Source organism: Megalopta genalis, chromosome 1 (assembly GCF_051020955.1).
Source record: "Megalopta genalis isolate 19385.01 chromosome 1, iyMegGena1_principal, whole genome shotgun sequence".
In the NCBI taxonomy this organism is placed as follows: domain Eukaryota; kingdom Metazoa; phylum Arthropoda; class Insecta; order Hymenoptera; family Halictidae; genus Megalopta; species Megalopta genalis.
In genome coordinates, this window is record NC_135013.1 from 24,817,460 (window position 1) to 24,832,495 (window position 15,036).

The window sequence follows — 15,036 nt, forward strand, 5'->3', positions numbered from 1 at the left end:
TTCTGACGAGTCGCCAAAGCAGCATGTGGTCTGGCATTATCGTCGGTAGCCATGTTTTCACGATCGCGTCTCCCTTAATAATGACATGGGACATCTTTGTTGCAGTTTATTTAGGAGAGTACATGTGTGTAAATGCAATGATAAAGAGAGATAGTCATATATGTCTCAAATCAACATGTGCATATGGATTGAAACTTGAAGTGACACTATCGGACAGAACTTTCCGGTAGACCTAATAAATACATGAGTCGCGTTCAGGGCTCGGTAGTTCTGGCGTTAATTGATACACAGTCAATTCAACCTCGAGTCATTATTATTGATACGGAGTCAACTTGACGTGACGTCACCACCAGTGGTATTAAAACAGTGGTCGCCACTTGAATGTTAACTGTCGCAACTAATCCCAAGGGTCTAACACAATAATCATTTCCAGACGAAAATTGTCCGAGCATCGTTCTACAAACGCAACAAGCCCCAACGCAACTATTCTAGAAAATCAACGTCGAACGAAACCCGTTGTTTATATATGATCAGCTGTACACAGATTTCTCCTATTTAATCGACTAAAAGCTCTGTTCAAAATGAAACAAAACAGCGCTTCTCCGAAAACGGTACGATTCCGAGAAATCGAACGCGAGCTATTATCGAGTAGCTTCGATGAACCGTAGAACTCGCGTATTCACAGAATTGCGAGGTTCTCGTTAAAGGTGAATTCCGAGATTCATTACCCATTCAATTAATTCCCCCCCATTCGAATCGAGTTCCCTGTACCGATTCAGTAACCAAAGACACGCGATTCTAGTCGCGGCCGAGCACCGAACGATCGCCGAACCGGCGATAAACGCGCCCGAATGTTACCATCATTTTGTTAGAATTACCTAAGGCTATCCTAGAAAAAACTGCACCTCTGTGTATCACGATTTTTGATATGTATACGTTGCAGGTCCGCCGAACAGACGGCTTCGGGTACTTTCGCAGGGCGTTCGTCGAAACGGCCCTTCGTAGCGATTTAATTAAGTAATTAGAACAACCCTCCAGCCTCGTATTCTCGATTACATTTTCCGCTCAGATATCGATCAAAGGTAATACGATCAAGGCTTCGACCGTTTCCGCTACATTCCGGTCCTCGGTTGGCCTTCAAAGGGCTTGGCCGGCCTTCGAACAGCGTCGCGAACCTAACCGGACTCGTTCGAACCGTAAAAATTGGATCGGTGCTCCGAAATATTGCTGGTTTAATAAATCTGGTTCTTACCGGCGTTTTATTGTGTTGTCTTTGCTCTTGTTTCGGGGCATAATTGACTTTATATTTATCGAATAAGACATATTAAATTTTTCTATCCTTCTATTTTGTTTGTTTTTTAATTAAAAAATTGCATATGTCTTGTCCAATTAATATAAAGTCAATTATGCTCGAAAGCAAAGAAAATACACAACAGTTATTATTTTAATTGCAGTTTTAATTGCATCTCGTTCTTTGGATTCGGCAGAGCCTGGGTCTATTTTGACCCCAATAATAAATATTGTTGTTCGACCAGTTTCGCACAATTAATATAAATTGTCACATATTTCATTATGGTCTACAGAACAATCAAACATGTCTGAAAGGACACCGTCGAAAAAAATTGCTAAATGAAATATTACAAATTTATAAACGATTCTAAATGTATTCGACAAACTTTTTCTCGAATAGGTTCGCCGTTCCAGTGTTAATAAAGAGAAGCACGCGTATCGATAAGCGAAATGGTAACTCTATTCCAACTTGTTTCGTCGTTTTCACATCGTCGCGACATCGTATTTGTGGTCGCGACGATCGAGATCGATGTACAGGTAAATAAAACACGATTTGTTGCGATTTCGCGACGATCCATGAACATTGTATCGGGAAATTCTGCGGCTCTGTGTCGGAGCAAGCGTGTTCGGAAATCGTCCGGTCAGATTCGCGCGGAAGCATCGAACGCAACCGGCCCCGTTTCTAAATCGGATCACTAATTACTCGATCGGACCGACGGAATGCCGGACGATCGATCGACAGGAGCGACGAAACCGAAGATCCACGGAGAGGAGCTTGATCATCCCCCATTAATCCCGACCCAATACCGGGTGGCGTTCTCTCTCTTTTCACACGCGATAAGCTTAACGACTCGATATAACAACTTCCAATGTGGATTATAAAAATATTAAATCTTTTATAATACGAACTAGTTAACCTATATGATATGTAAACTCACGGACCAATGTGATCCATGGGACGGCCGTCCGCGCGGGACCGCTCGATCCCGGGAGAATCTGGATCTCCCGGAAACGATCGTTCCTTCGGACGAGCCCGTCTCTATTTTATTTTGGCCGGCGTTACTGTTACTTCGTGTCGTTTGTGTACGTCTTTGGGTGCGTGTCGCTTCGCGCGCGCACGCGCGCGAGCGCGTGTGTGTGTACGTGCGTGCAGGTCGTTTCCCCTGGCCGACCAACGAGGTACACCGAGATGTATACTTAAAAATCGTAAATTATACGATTTAACGGCTATTAAAGAAATTGTACGACTGGAATGGCCGTTAAAGAAATCGTACGATTCAATCGACATTCAAGAAATTGTGCGATTTAATGGACATTCAAGAAATTGTGCGATTTAATGGACATTAAAGAAATTGTACGATTTAATGGACGTTAGAGAAATTATACGACTGAATGGACATTAGAGAAATTATACGATTGAATGGACGTTAGAGAAATTATACGATCTAATCGACATCGTATGTCAGTTATTTAGTTGCAGTGAACCACCGATGTGCACCGGCACATTCTCTCGATAAATCATACCTTAAGTCCTCTTAGAAAAATTGTATAACTCGATCGAAATGAAATATTATAGATTCACGATAAATTTTGGCAAATTTTGGCAAATTCGTGGTTGAGAGATTTCTCTTCGAAATCAAATTTTTCCATCTCAATTTCGACAAGCTAGAGCAACGTTGTTCGTCGTTTTCACAACACGTTTAATCAATTGAAAATATTAAATATTTTTACCGTTTTATAACTCATTCTCGTTGCAAACACAGCAAATCTGCAATTTATTTGGTAATAGTAAACGAGCAATGTTGTTATCGTATTATTACTGCCACGCTTCGTTCAAATCCTGCGAGAAACTTCAACATCGTTTTGATTTTTTGCTTCTTCCTTCGTTCATCTGTAATGGATGATTTTTATACGGAGGCTAAACTATGATTGTTTCTCTTCGGAACGGTTCGTATTAGATTATTCCGGGTCACAGGTTAACAATGACAATTTATGGGCAAAAGCGCGCGTCGAACAAAGCGAAGGTTCAACGAGGAATGAGTTCACGGTGCAAAATATCGGTCGGGCAAAAGTATTCAGACACTGTGTCTCGACCAAGAACGAAAACCAGATTCCACGGATCGAGACAACAGGTGCAATCCGCGCGACATAAGAATACACGATTCACAGAATTTTCAATCGCTCCCCATGAATTATAGAGTGAAACGCACGCTGAGAATTTCAAGAGTCTACTGAATATGTACGCCATCGGTCACTTCTCCCCAAAATCGCGGAAATCTCGACGGTTCACTGCAATTTTTCACCACGTTGTACCTATCCGTTCGAGTACGGCCACTCAATCTGTATTTTGATCTGTACTTTTTGATCTGTATTTGGACTGTGCATTTAGACTGTTTCGAAGAAGTCCATTCTCGTCGATTGTACGAACACCGACAAACAATTTCACCTAAAATTGTTAAAAAAATCGCGCGATTAACGCTAAACGTATCATCGCCGAACGAACGAGCCGTTTCAAACTTTGTTATTTCAGCATTATTTGAAACGACAAAGATGCTTTTATGCAAAATGATTGACTACATTCTTGTTATTCTCGCATATCTTACAATAATAATGACTACAATTATGTATTTGCTAAATAAACCATCCGGTTCAAAGCATTAATAAATAAGTAAATAAATTAATAAATAAGTAAATAAATAAGTCTAAATAAGTAAATAAATAAGTCTAGACGAACTCAATCTTATAATTTTTATAAGATGAAACGAACCAGACGCTTTTAGTGCATTTATTGTTAAAAGTGTCCAAAGAGGTTCGATGCTCTTTCTGATCATGTTATACGAAATTCCGTGCAACACACAATCGCTGAATTATTCAAGGACCTGTACCTTGAATAGAAATAAGTCCACAGAAAAATTCTTTCCCTGCTTTCTCGTTGCGGATTGGTCGAAATTACTGGCGAACCCCGATGGTCGCCGCCGAAACGACCTGTACAATGTGTAGGACTGTGCGCGGTGTGTCTGTCGGATGCAAGTGACCGTTGCACCTGCACGCGGGTCTGCACCATGGAACAAGACATGCGGTCTTGCGCGTAACCACGTGGAGGAGTGGCAGGCAGATCGATGGATCATTCTGCTCTCTTACCGGAGATCGATCGACCCAAATACCCAGTCGTACAATGTGCTCGAATTCGTATGCCTCCCTCTTTCTCTCATTTCTCCCTCTTCCTCCCCGCTCTCTCTCTCTCTCTCTCTCTCTCTCTCTCTCTCTCTCTCTCTCTATGTATGTACTCGGATAACTAGCCGAGCTCAGAGTCTACTCTCCCATGATTTAGCTCCGATAACACGTCCTTCGATCGGTTGCACGTGGCCGTGACCGATGGCCGGGGATCGTCCGTCCGAAACCCACCCCTGTTTCGCATGTACCACCGACAGATCATTCCGTCGGGTCTTCCCGCAACACCCGACTCGAATTCCAGCACCGTTTGAAACACGATATTTCGTTGTTCCGCTGATCGGCCGAGCCGGACCGACGGGATCCGCGTTTTTCGCGAGCCTAGATCGAAATGCCATCGTCGATCTTGAAAGAGCCGTCAGCTGGAAACGTCGATGTGCGAGCATTTTGCTGGATTAGAATTTAGAATTGTTGGTAATTTTCGAGAATTTTTGCAGAACGTAGAACGGGAAAAATAGTTCGCGTTAATAATTACAAAATACGAGAGATACGTAGACATTTACGGTGGCGTGCATGATTATAGGCACGAAGTAACATTTACATTGCTACCGACAGCTAAACGAAAACTTAACGAAACACCATATTTGTATACTTCGATTTTCTGTTGTTTCTAATATAGAATTATACAAATATGATATCTTGTCAAGTTCCTGTTTAAATATCGCTAAAAATGCAAAATTTACTTTTTGGGTCCGTAACGACTAGGCTACGGATTTTAAGTATTTATAACAGAAATGAATACTTAAAATGAAAAATTGTGAAATCGTTAGAAGAATTTGAGAATACTGATTACGTTATTTTCAACTTTTATTGTAATTATCAACAGAAGAAAGACATTTCCATCTAACGTTCGTGTCTTACAATTAATTTAAAAAGTTTTCATTTTCCATACAAATTTGCAGTCTCACGATAACACACCACCGCATTTCCCTTCTGAATAGACTCAACGAATTGCAGGATTGAACAACAGTATCTCGAAATTCTAGGATATTTCTACTAATTTCGCTAATTTCACAAAGCGACAGCCTAATTATCGGCGATTTTTGATGGTCGTGCAGCCTTCAAGGGTTTCGATTCGAAAAATTTCAGATCGATACTGCCTTGGTAGAGTTTACGAAAGATGCTTTCGACGAATCACAGCTTCGGCGAATTTCTTTCGCAGAACGATCCGCGACAGATATTATTAATCCTGATCCCCGAATGACTGATCTCTGCGACTATACATTGTGATCCCTCCGCCCCTAGGTCTGTCCTTGGGCTGCTGAGTAATTGGCTGCCGTTACAAGACGAAGCCCTCAGACCAGGCCCCACTGTATTTCTAATACGATTCCAGTCTGACGGACGATCGATTCTGCCACGGTCCACTAACTTTCTGTTCCTCCGAGGATATCGATAGTCCTTCGAGGGATAGATAGAGAGAGAGAGATAGATAGAGGGTGGAGCGAGTCTCATCATTCCCGCGTTGTTCGGTTTAAGCTAATTAGTTGACTGGAGAAGTCTCGGTGATTGCTCGCTCCGAATAACAAAATATGCAATTAGGACGAAGGAGATCGAGTTTCGCGGTGTACCTTCGAGATGGCCCGACCTTCGGCCATCTATTCGGGGTTTTAGGGTGCGTCCCCGAGGACGTTTGTCGTTCGTTCAAATTATTATGCTGTCGGAGACACGGAAGTTTTGATCGGTTCTGCTTGAGCTGCGATACCATTTCCAGCGGCTATTTTTATCATGTCGCGAGGACGTTCATACATTTTCTTCAGGTTTTCAGTTAAACGATATTCTCGTCTTTTTAACGCCGTCTTTCGATCGTTTTTCTTTCGTCCGAAACATTCTTCTGAGCTCAATCGAACGTTTTTCTTTTTTTAACTATGTTAGATTGCTTTATGCCAGTGTGTGTGTGTTTACCTGTACTTCAGTTGATCGTTTTAAATAAATTACACGGTGAACAGGTTGATATTGTGCCTTGACAACCGAATGGAGCAGTTATTGTCTAAAAAAGAATTCGACCGAGCAAACAATGAAATACGAAGTTATTTCAAATCGACGGCAAATCGTGAAACAATTTCGAGATACATGGCTCGCCTGTTCGAACAAACCGATACACAATTATCCCGAATAACATGTAATCGGATAAAACAACATTATTTCAACGATTGTTCGAACAATTGATCGGAACAGTGGCCAAGCCCGATTTACCGATATCACAGCATAATTCACGGATTCTCAATAACATACTCGCGTAAGAATAACAACAATAACGGATCTTTCGATTGTTTGCTATTTCGAGTGTTTAAATATTTCCAGACTGCGAACAGGAGTGAATTTAATATGCGAAATGCCGAATAAAACCGGCGAAACGATTGATCCGATTTGCGATTCACGAAATGATCAACTTGCAGTGCAAACAGTCGAATGCAATCCGAAAAGGGATTTACCTTGACTGCGAAGAGATAAATACGATATACGAAAGTACGATTTTCAGGTGCAAGCACTGTATCAAAATCTAGGAATGAAATTAAACGGAGACCAACAATAAAGATGAACAGTCTCGTTCGATTAAGAGAACGACGAAGAAGTGCAAATCACCGTAGCTGTGAAAGTATTTGCAGTGAGAAAGATTAAAGGTAGAAACTTATTAAAGAGCCACGTCACGTGAAATCGCATGAGATCACGTGACGCGATACCGATCTGTTTCTAACAGATTTGGAATGATAGGAATATGCAGACTCACACTCTTCGAATGTCACATGATTTCACGCGATTTCACGTGACGCGACGTTAGTATGTTTCCACCTTAAAACGACGTTCGCGGCCTTTTAGGACCTTACTAACAGGTTCGCTAGCGCGACACACGTGCGACGATCACGATCATGTGTTTATCGTAAAAAATGCCGAATGAATTTTGCGAATATAATTCTTAAAGATTCTAATAATAATAATAAATAATACTAAATTTGTAAAATTTATTTCAGACAGTGATAATAAGATTGTAAAATTTATTTCCAATAGTGATAATAAAACTGTAAAATAGTAATAATAAATAATTTCAATATATTTGAATATATTGAAGTAATAATTTCAGTAATAATTTCAAATAAAATTGTAACATGTAGCACGATATTCGGAGAATTTATAGCTTCTCTTTGACGACATTTTCGTCATATTTGACAAGAGTATACGATTCAAGTATTTAATACGAGAAATACAATGTAACTATACGCGCTAGAGTGACGCTGCCGGCGAACGCGTTGATAAAATCGGCCGATCGACGTCGACGAGATCGAGAGAATCCGTAAATGGAGGCAAGCGTGGAGTCGGTAGTACGGCCCTGTCGATTCGTAGGCAATGATTACCGTTCAAGGACGAAGTCTTTTCCCTCGGCTGATCGATCGAGCATCAGCCTCCGCGGGGTTTGCATCGAAAAAGCAATTCCGAGCAATTAACACGCGAGGACAAGCGACCGGCCGTTTGCGAGGGGTAGCCCAGGATCCCCGATAATAATGAAGAGAGTCCTGGCCGAGGCATATATCCATTAAATTGCATGCACTCGATTTAATGGCTTGACTCGTTGCCACGAGCACTCCAGCCGGGCCACTCGAGCTCGCGTGCTCGAGCGCCCTTCCCGACGAGAATCCCGACGAGAATCCCGAGGAGAATCCGCGGGATTGTTGCACTTTTAAGGAATCGAGCCTCGCCATTGTTCTTTCCGCGGCCGGGACTCTCGATCGGCCATTTTTCTAATCGTATCGGTCGATTCGAAACCGCGATACCACCTAGGAGCACCGGCCATTTCGCGCCATTCCGCACGAATCGGTTCACGAATGATTCTTTTCGCACGGAATCCCCGAGCGAAATTGCGGCCGATGCGAATCAACCGAGGGATAGTAGTCCAAGGACTTTGCGCGATCGCTGTCGCGAAACTGTAATCAATGCATTGCGGATCTTTGCGCGAAACGAAAATTGTCTGCCTCGGTTCCGACAAGCTGAGTTTAGGTGTAGATTTTTCATTGCTGTGAACGAACTGAATGTTACTGGGATTTTTAGAACGTAAGCAAACCGAATGTTACTAGGATTTTTAGAATGCAAAAGAGGTGAACTAACAATGAAATAGTCAAACAAACTGAATGTTAGTAGGATTTTTACAATACAAAAGTAATAGTGATATATTCGAATGAACTGAATGTTAATAGGATTTTTAGAATCCACGATTTTAAACTAATAATTGCTATGGGGTAAATTTTAACGATCCAATTTCGGTTTCATTAATTAAACGACTTTGATATTGTGCGAGTTTTTAGTGCTGAAAACGTGTCAATTTAGCCACTGTTTCGTGTTTCATACTTTCGACCTAAATGAACAAAAAAATTCGCAGTCTACCAATGAGATAAACTGTGGATTTTTCCGTAAAGTTGTACAAAATATTTCTATATAATTTTCTACAAATTAAAATATAACTTTAAGTTTTATCATTTTCCACAATTTAAAATTTTATCACAAATTTCGATAATTTTATCTACGATCTTTAAATTTATAATATTTATATAAATATATAAATGCATTTAATCTTTTTATAAATCTCTATATAAATCCTATGCTTTCATGTAATTTTTTACAGTATCTGGAAATTGATGCTATCGATTCGAAGAGTCGTCAAAATGAAGCCAATCCGTTATTATCGTTAATATTCGTTGCTGATCGAGAAAGTTTCGCGAAGAATGCGATGCGATTATTTATGATAAACGAGTGATTCGTTTCAAAAAGACGAATCGCCATCATTCAATTATCCGTCTGCATATCGGTCTTCTTCGCGGGCCGCCGTTTATCCGGAGCCAGGCGAATTTAATATCGACGTTATAATTGAACTTATTATACTAATGAAGTTTGACATTCGATCGCTGCTCCACGCGATATATCAGTTTACCGTGCAATTTGTTATCATCGGGTGTATGTACGTTTCATCGAAAATATTCTGCGATATGCTCGATCTGTAAAATTGTTCGCCGATCATCGTTCTTTCGTGTCTCCGAACACCATATGGAATAAAAGATGTCTCTCCTTCGCCTAATCTTTGCACTGTTCCTCAGATTTCTTGCTGCCTTCGCCAAACTTCGATCTTTGTATAATTTTATTATCATTCCCCTCCGTTAATTTATTCATTCCATTTTTATTTATCTTCGCTTCTTCGACCATTTAGTTGAGAAGCGTTTGCAGCAGACGATTTCATATATAAACTAAATTATCATCGTTTCGTTGTGTTAATTTACTCATTTCATGGCCGATGGACTCTAGATTTACACGTTGACTGTCGTATCCGGGTTCGGTAATTAATGCTTGCTACTGTACACTCGTGCGAACCGTGCGAATATTTGCATATACGGCACGCGCAAATTTCTAAAGCACACGGGAACACCTTGTATCGACCATAATCATACCTTTTTAAATTAGTTTTGCCTAGAAGAAATCTTCCAACAAGTCTTCCAACAGAAATATTCCCTCCTTTCTGTGCCTTAGAAAAACGGTGATTTACACAAGATTGTTCCGCAGTCCAATCGTCGAAGTTCGAACAAAACGAATCGATCGCTGATGCAAATCGATCCATAAAATCACGGTTATTCGATAAACCGTGCAATCATTTTTCGTTCATTCGTCAGCCAACGTGTTCGATCGAAAGATTATCCTAATTTCCCAAAAAACTTTTTCTAAAAAACATTCTCTCTGATCTCTCCCCACCGGTTTCGAGCACATTGACGATCCTAGATCACCCAGCAGGATCTCCCAAGCCCATCGATCTGCCCCACCGCGATCTTACAGCTAACCAGTAAAATATAAAAGGTACTCATCCTGATCAGCCTTGAATCTCTCCACGACGAGGCTCGTCGCACTCCGTTCTCCAGAAGAATCTTCACCCGCCAGCGACGATGCACTTTCCCGGTGCCATAATCGCCGGCAGGACATCTTCCCCGGGTACCTTCCTCTTCAACGAAGCTCTTCCGATCTTCCCGCACGATGTATCCAGGAAACTCGACGCTGAAGAGCGTCGAAATCCTTCAGCGAACTTCTCGAATCGTCTTCGCTCCTAGCAGCCTGAACCATGTTCCACGAAAGACTTTCTTATCAAGCAATCGTCACGGACGATGACCTGCCCCAGCGGCTGCAATCTTCCCGGAATCGCGTCGATGTGTGTGGTAACCTTGTTGACGTTCCCAGCGACGCGCCTCGGGCCAGCCGAGTCGTCGCCGAGCCTCGTCTCCTCGATCATCCGATTTACTGATCATCCGACGCGTCTGCCAAAAGATCCAGATGCTGGAAGCATCCCGTACGCTTCACCGAACCTAGAACCGTGAGCATTTACTGCTTTTCAGATGCGTCTGTCGCGAGATCTCAAGGTTCTTCGAGATTGCAGGGATTTTACAGGTCACAGAGATCTTTTGGGTCATTGGGATCTTTCGGGACACAAGGATCTTTTGAGTCACAGAGGTCACTGGGATCTTTTGGGCTACAGGTATCTTTCAGATAGCAAGGATCTCCAAAATTGCAAGGATTTTCCAGGTCATAGAGATCTTTCAGTTCGCAAGTGTCTTCAGGTCCTCCAGATCCCAAGGCTTTTCCAAGTCACCAAAATCGCAAGGATCCTCCGAATCTCATGGTTTTTCCAGGTCACAACGATCTTCCAAGTTCGCAGGGATCTTCCAGTTTCCAAGGATCATTCTAGAAACACGTCTATCGCAAGGTCCAGGCGCTAGGAGTCTGTAATCCCGTTCGTTGAAGATGAAAGCGTCCCCTCAGGAAGCCTTCTTCCGTATTCGGTGTCCGAGCCCCGCCAAGACGACGTTCATCGTCATCATCGCGCGCAAGCTCCTCCAGTTCCAAGGTCCTAGGCGGGCCAGTGGCTCTACGACGGTTATTCTTCGGGCCAGCCGAGATCCTCGCCGACGAGCTCGTAGAATCGTTGGTTGTGCTCGTTGAAGAACCTCCGGAGCTTCGTGACGACCACGGGGCTTACCCTCGGGTGCCGTCTGCCCTTGCTCTCCTTCAGACACTTCTCCGAGGTCTCGTTCCTCAGGCAGTAGAAGCCCTTCGTGTGGTTGAAGTAGAAGTTGTGCCTGCCGATCCGCGGCTCCAGCCCCAGGAAGCTCTCGATCCTGCGCAGCTGAGGCACCGGGTCCTCGATCAGCTGGTCGCCGTTCACGATCAGGATCTGCTCCCTGGAGAACACCTCCAGCCACCGGTGCATGTACGTGTGATACAGGGAGATCGCCACTGGCCTGTACGACTCGTTGATGCTCCCGTCCGGGCGTATCACCAGCTCCTCGAAGCTGCGCGTCGCCTGCTGCTGTAGTTGCAGCTGTTGCAGCTGCTGTTGTTGCTGTTGCTGCTGCGACACGCTGCGAGGCGTGCCGTTCGTTATAGTGGACGCGGTCGCAGCGTGCGTTCGCAGCTGGGTGTAGTCCGATATCGCTCTTGTCACGGGCTCACGGACTATCAGCAGCAGCTTCACGCTGGCGTTCATCGCGCGGATCCGCTCGGGCACCTGCAACACCAGGTTTATCGTTTGTTAGGGCTCGGTATTGTTCTTCGGGAAGGTTCTCGGCGAGAACTGACTTTGCGGGAACTGATTCGAAGAACTGGTGCGGTGAAAAGTTCGGGACTTTTCGGGTGTTTACGCGACACCTACCGTGGCGGTTTAATTCACCAGATTTCTATACCTTATTTTGGAATTGTTGAAATTATAAAGACTGTTTCATAGGAAACGATAGAATCATTTTCTGAATTCAATACTAAATCTACCCCGTGGCGGTTTAATTCACGGATTTCTATACCTTATTTGGAAATTGTTGTAATTATAAAGACTGCTTCATAGGAAACGATAGAATAATTTTCTGAATTCAATACTAAATCTACCGTGGCGGTCTAATTCACCAGATTTCCATATCTTATTTGGAAATTGTTGTAATTATAAAGACCGTTTCATAGGAAACGATAGAATCATTTTCTGAATTTAATATTAAACCTACCGTGGCGGTCAAATTCACCAGATTTCTATATCTTATTTTGGAATTATTGAAATTATAAAGACAGCTTCATAGGAAACGATAGAATCATTTTCTGAATTTAATACTAAACCTACCGTGGCGGTCAAATTCACCAGATTTCTATATCTCATTTGGAAATTGTTGTAATTATGAAGACTGTTTCATAGGAAACGATAGAATCATTTTCTGAATTTAATATTAAACCTACCGTGGCGGTCAAATTCACCAGATTTCTATATCTTATTTGGAAATTGTTGTAATTATAAAGACCGTTTCATAGGAAACGATAGAATCATTTTCTGAATTTAATACTAAACCTACCGTGGCGGTCAAATTCGCCAGATTTCTATATCTTATTTGGAAATTGTTGTAATTATAAAGACTGCTTCATAGGAAACGATAAAATCATTTTCTGAATTTAATACTAAACCTACCGTGGCGGTCTAATTCACCAGATTTCTATATCTTATTTGGAAATTGTTGTAATTATAAAGACTGCTTCATAGGAAACGATAGAATCATTTTCTGAATTCAATACTAAATCTACCGTGGCGGTCTAATTCACCAGATTTCCATATCTTATTTGGAAATTGTTGTAATTATAAAGACCGTTTCATAGGAAACGATAGAATCATTTTCTGAATTTAATACTAAACCTACCGTGGCGGTCAAAAAATGACCGGTTCCACATTTTTCATTTAAAAATTGTTGAAATTGTGTGAACTTTTTCATTGAAATTGCTTGAATTAATTCCTTAATTCCAACATAAATTGTAAGAAAAATGGCACAGAGTCTAGGTGAAATCAGTTATATCATTATTATGAAACAGTACACGCCTGTGTACATTTTTAGTGTGCTCGGTAGGTTTAGTGTTAAGCGTATGTTGTAAATAAAAATGACAAAATTTTTAAATAAGATCAGTCTTGTCATTCTTATAAAGCGATACGCGTTAGTTGCTTTCAGAGCTCGGTAGGGTTAATGTTAAAAGAGAAAGTTGGTCCTTGGAACAAGGTTCTTGGTGATAGATGGCTTCGCGAAGACAGTCTGGATTTGGTCTCGGGTTTTACGCTGCTAAAGGAGCAAGCTGTTCGGTGCAATAAGGTCCTCGACAATAGATGACTTCGTAAAGTCAGGCTGGATTTCGACCCGGGTCTCTTGGGTTGTTCGGAAAAGAAGTTGTTCGTTAGAATAGCAGATGAAGAGTTCTTGATGGGAGCTGGCTTGATAAAGTCAGTCTGTGTTTAAACACAGCTCCTGAATTACTGGAAGAGGAAGTTGTTCATTAGGATAGCAGATGAAGAGGCCTTGATGAGATCTGGCCATTGAAAGCTGGCTTGATAAAGTCAGTCCGTGTTTGAACTTGGCTCCTGAATTATTGGAAGAGGAAGTTGTTCAGTGGGATAGCAAGAGGTCTTGGTGAAAGCTGACTTAGGCTGTAGTCAGTCCGATCAGAGGATCCTTATGCAGATCCCATTTTCGATCGGAAGATGACAAGAACGTTTATCCTGCCAACTGAAAAGTGTCTTCTATTAGACCTGGACGAAAAAGAAAGATTATGCTTTGCGAATTCGAAGATGTCGCCAGGCTACCTGAATTTTCGGGACAACCTAGTCGGTGTTTTGCATCCTCGATGGTATAGACAAGACTCTTCTGAAGTACTTGATTGCTGAAACGAATGATAGATTCCTCGGGATTTGCATCGACGTGAAACGAGATCCTCGTGGCACCTTGGTCACGTGAATCAATAACGGGCGAGGGTGCAACTTATCCGGTGCATAAAATCCTCGGCAGTGATTTGCGGCTTTTATAGTTCATGAACGGGGATATGGGGATGCTATAAGACGCTCTAAAGCCGATGCTATACAGCTCGGATCGGCTAAACGATCTTGTTTGGACTTGTGTACGTAATGCAAGCAGCGCTTTGAACGGTGCGTATAGCACCGTGTGATTATAATCTGGCGTTGCCCCCATATAAATTGCCTTGTTTCCGTGGAAACTGCTGGATTCGTGTTTTACGGTTGTCTCCGACCGCGGATTTTGCAGACGATTTTCAGATTATTTTTTGCTCTTCGTTGCGGAAAGGATCTGCTTTCTAGAAAGATTTGTCAGACAGCACTTCTGCAAAGATCACTCTGCCGAACGACGCAGTTGAGAAAGAATTTTGCATTCTTACCTCGAAACTCGAAGCACCGGCTATTTATACTTTCCAACGTAATGCGTATTTCAATAACCAAGGTGTTCGCCTAAGAGTTCGCTCGAAGGTTATCGCGTTCCTCCATTACATCGCTTAAGAATATTTCAATTTCCGTGGATTCTATGAGACAAGAATTGCTCGAACGGAACGGAGGAAGTTAGCCCTTCGGAAAGCTACTTCGCGTACTTTACCAAGAGAAAAGTTTGTGGAAGCCAGGGCAAAGATTAATGATGAATGCTCTTTGAAAAAAATCACCAGGACGAAAAGCTAAGGAATTCCCGCAGTACGTTC

At 42.2% G+C, this 15,036-nt stretch overlaps 1 protein-coding gene across 1 annotated transcript in view; it reads right to left on the minus strand.

Moving 5' to 3' along the window:
* Window positions 1-4,559: 4,559 nt before the first annotated feature.
* Window positions 4,560-15,036, minus strand: part of Hs3st-A (Heparan sulfate 3-O sulfotransferase-A) — a 210,557-nt gene continuing 200,080 nt past the window's right edge. Inside the window, exon 5 of the mRNA XM_033482615.2 lies at window positions 4,560-12,049. Coding sequence (XP_033338506.1) covers window positions 11,420-12,049 — 630 coding nt within the window. The 3' untranslated portion in view covers window positions 4,560-11,419. The remainder of the gene's footprint in view (window positions 12,050-15,036) is intronic.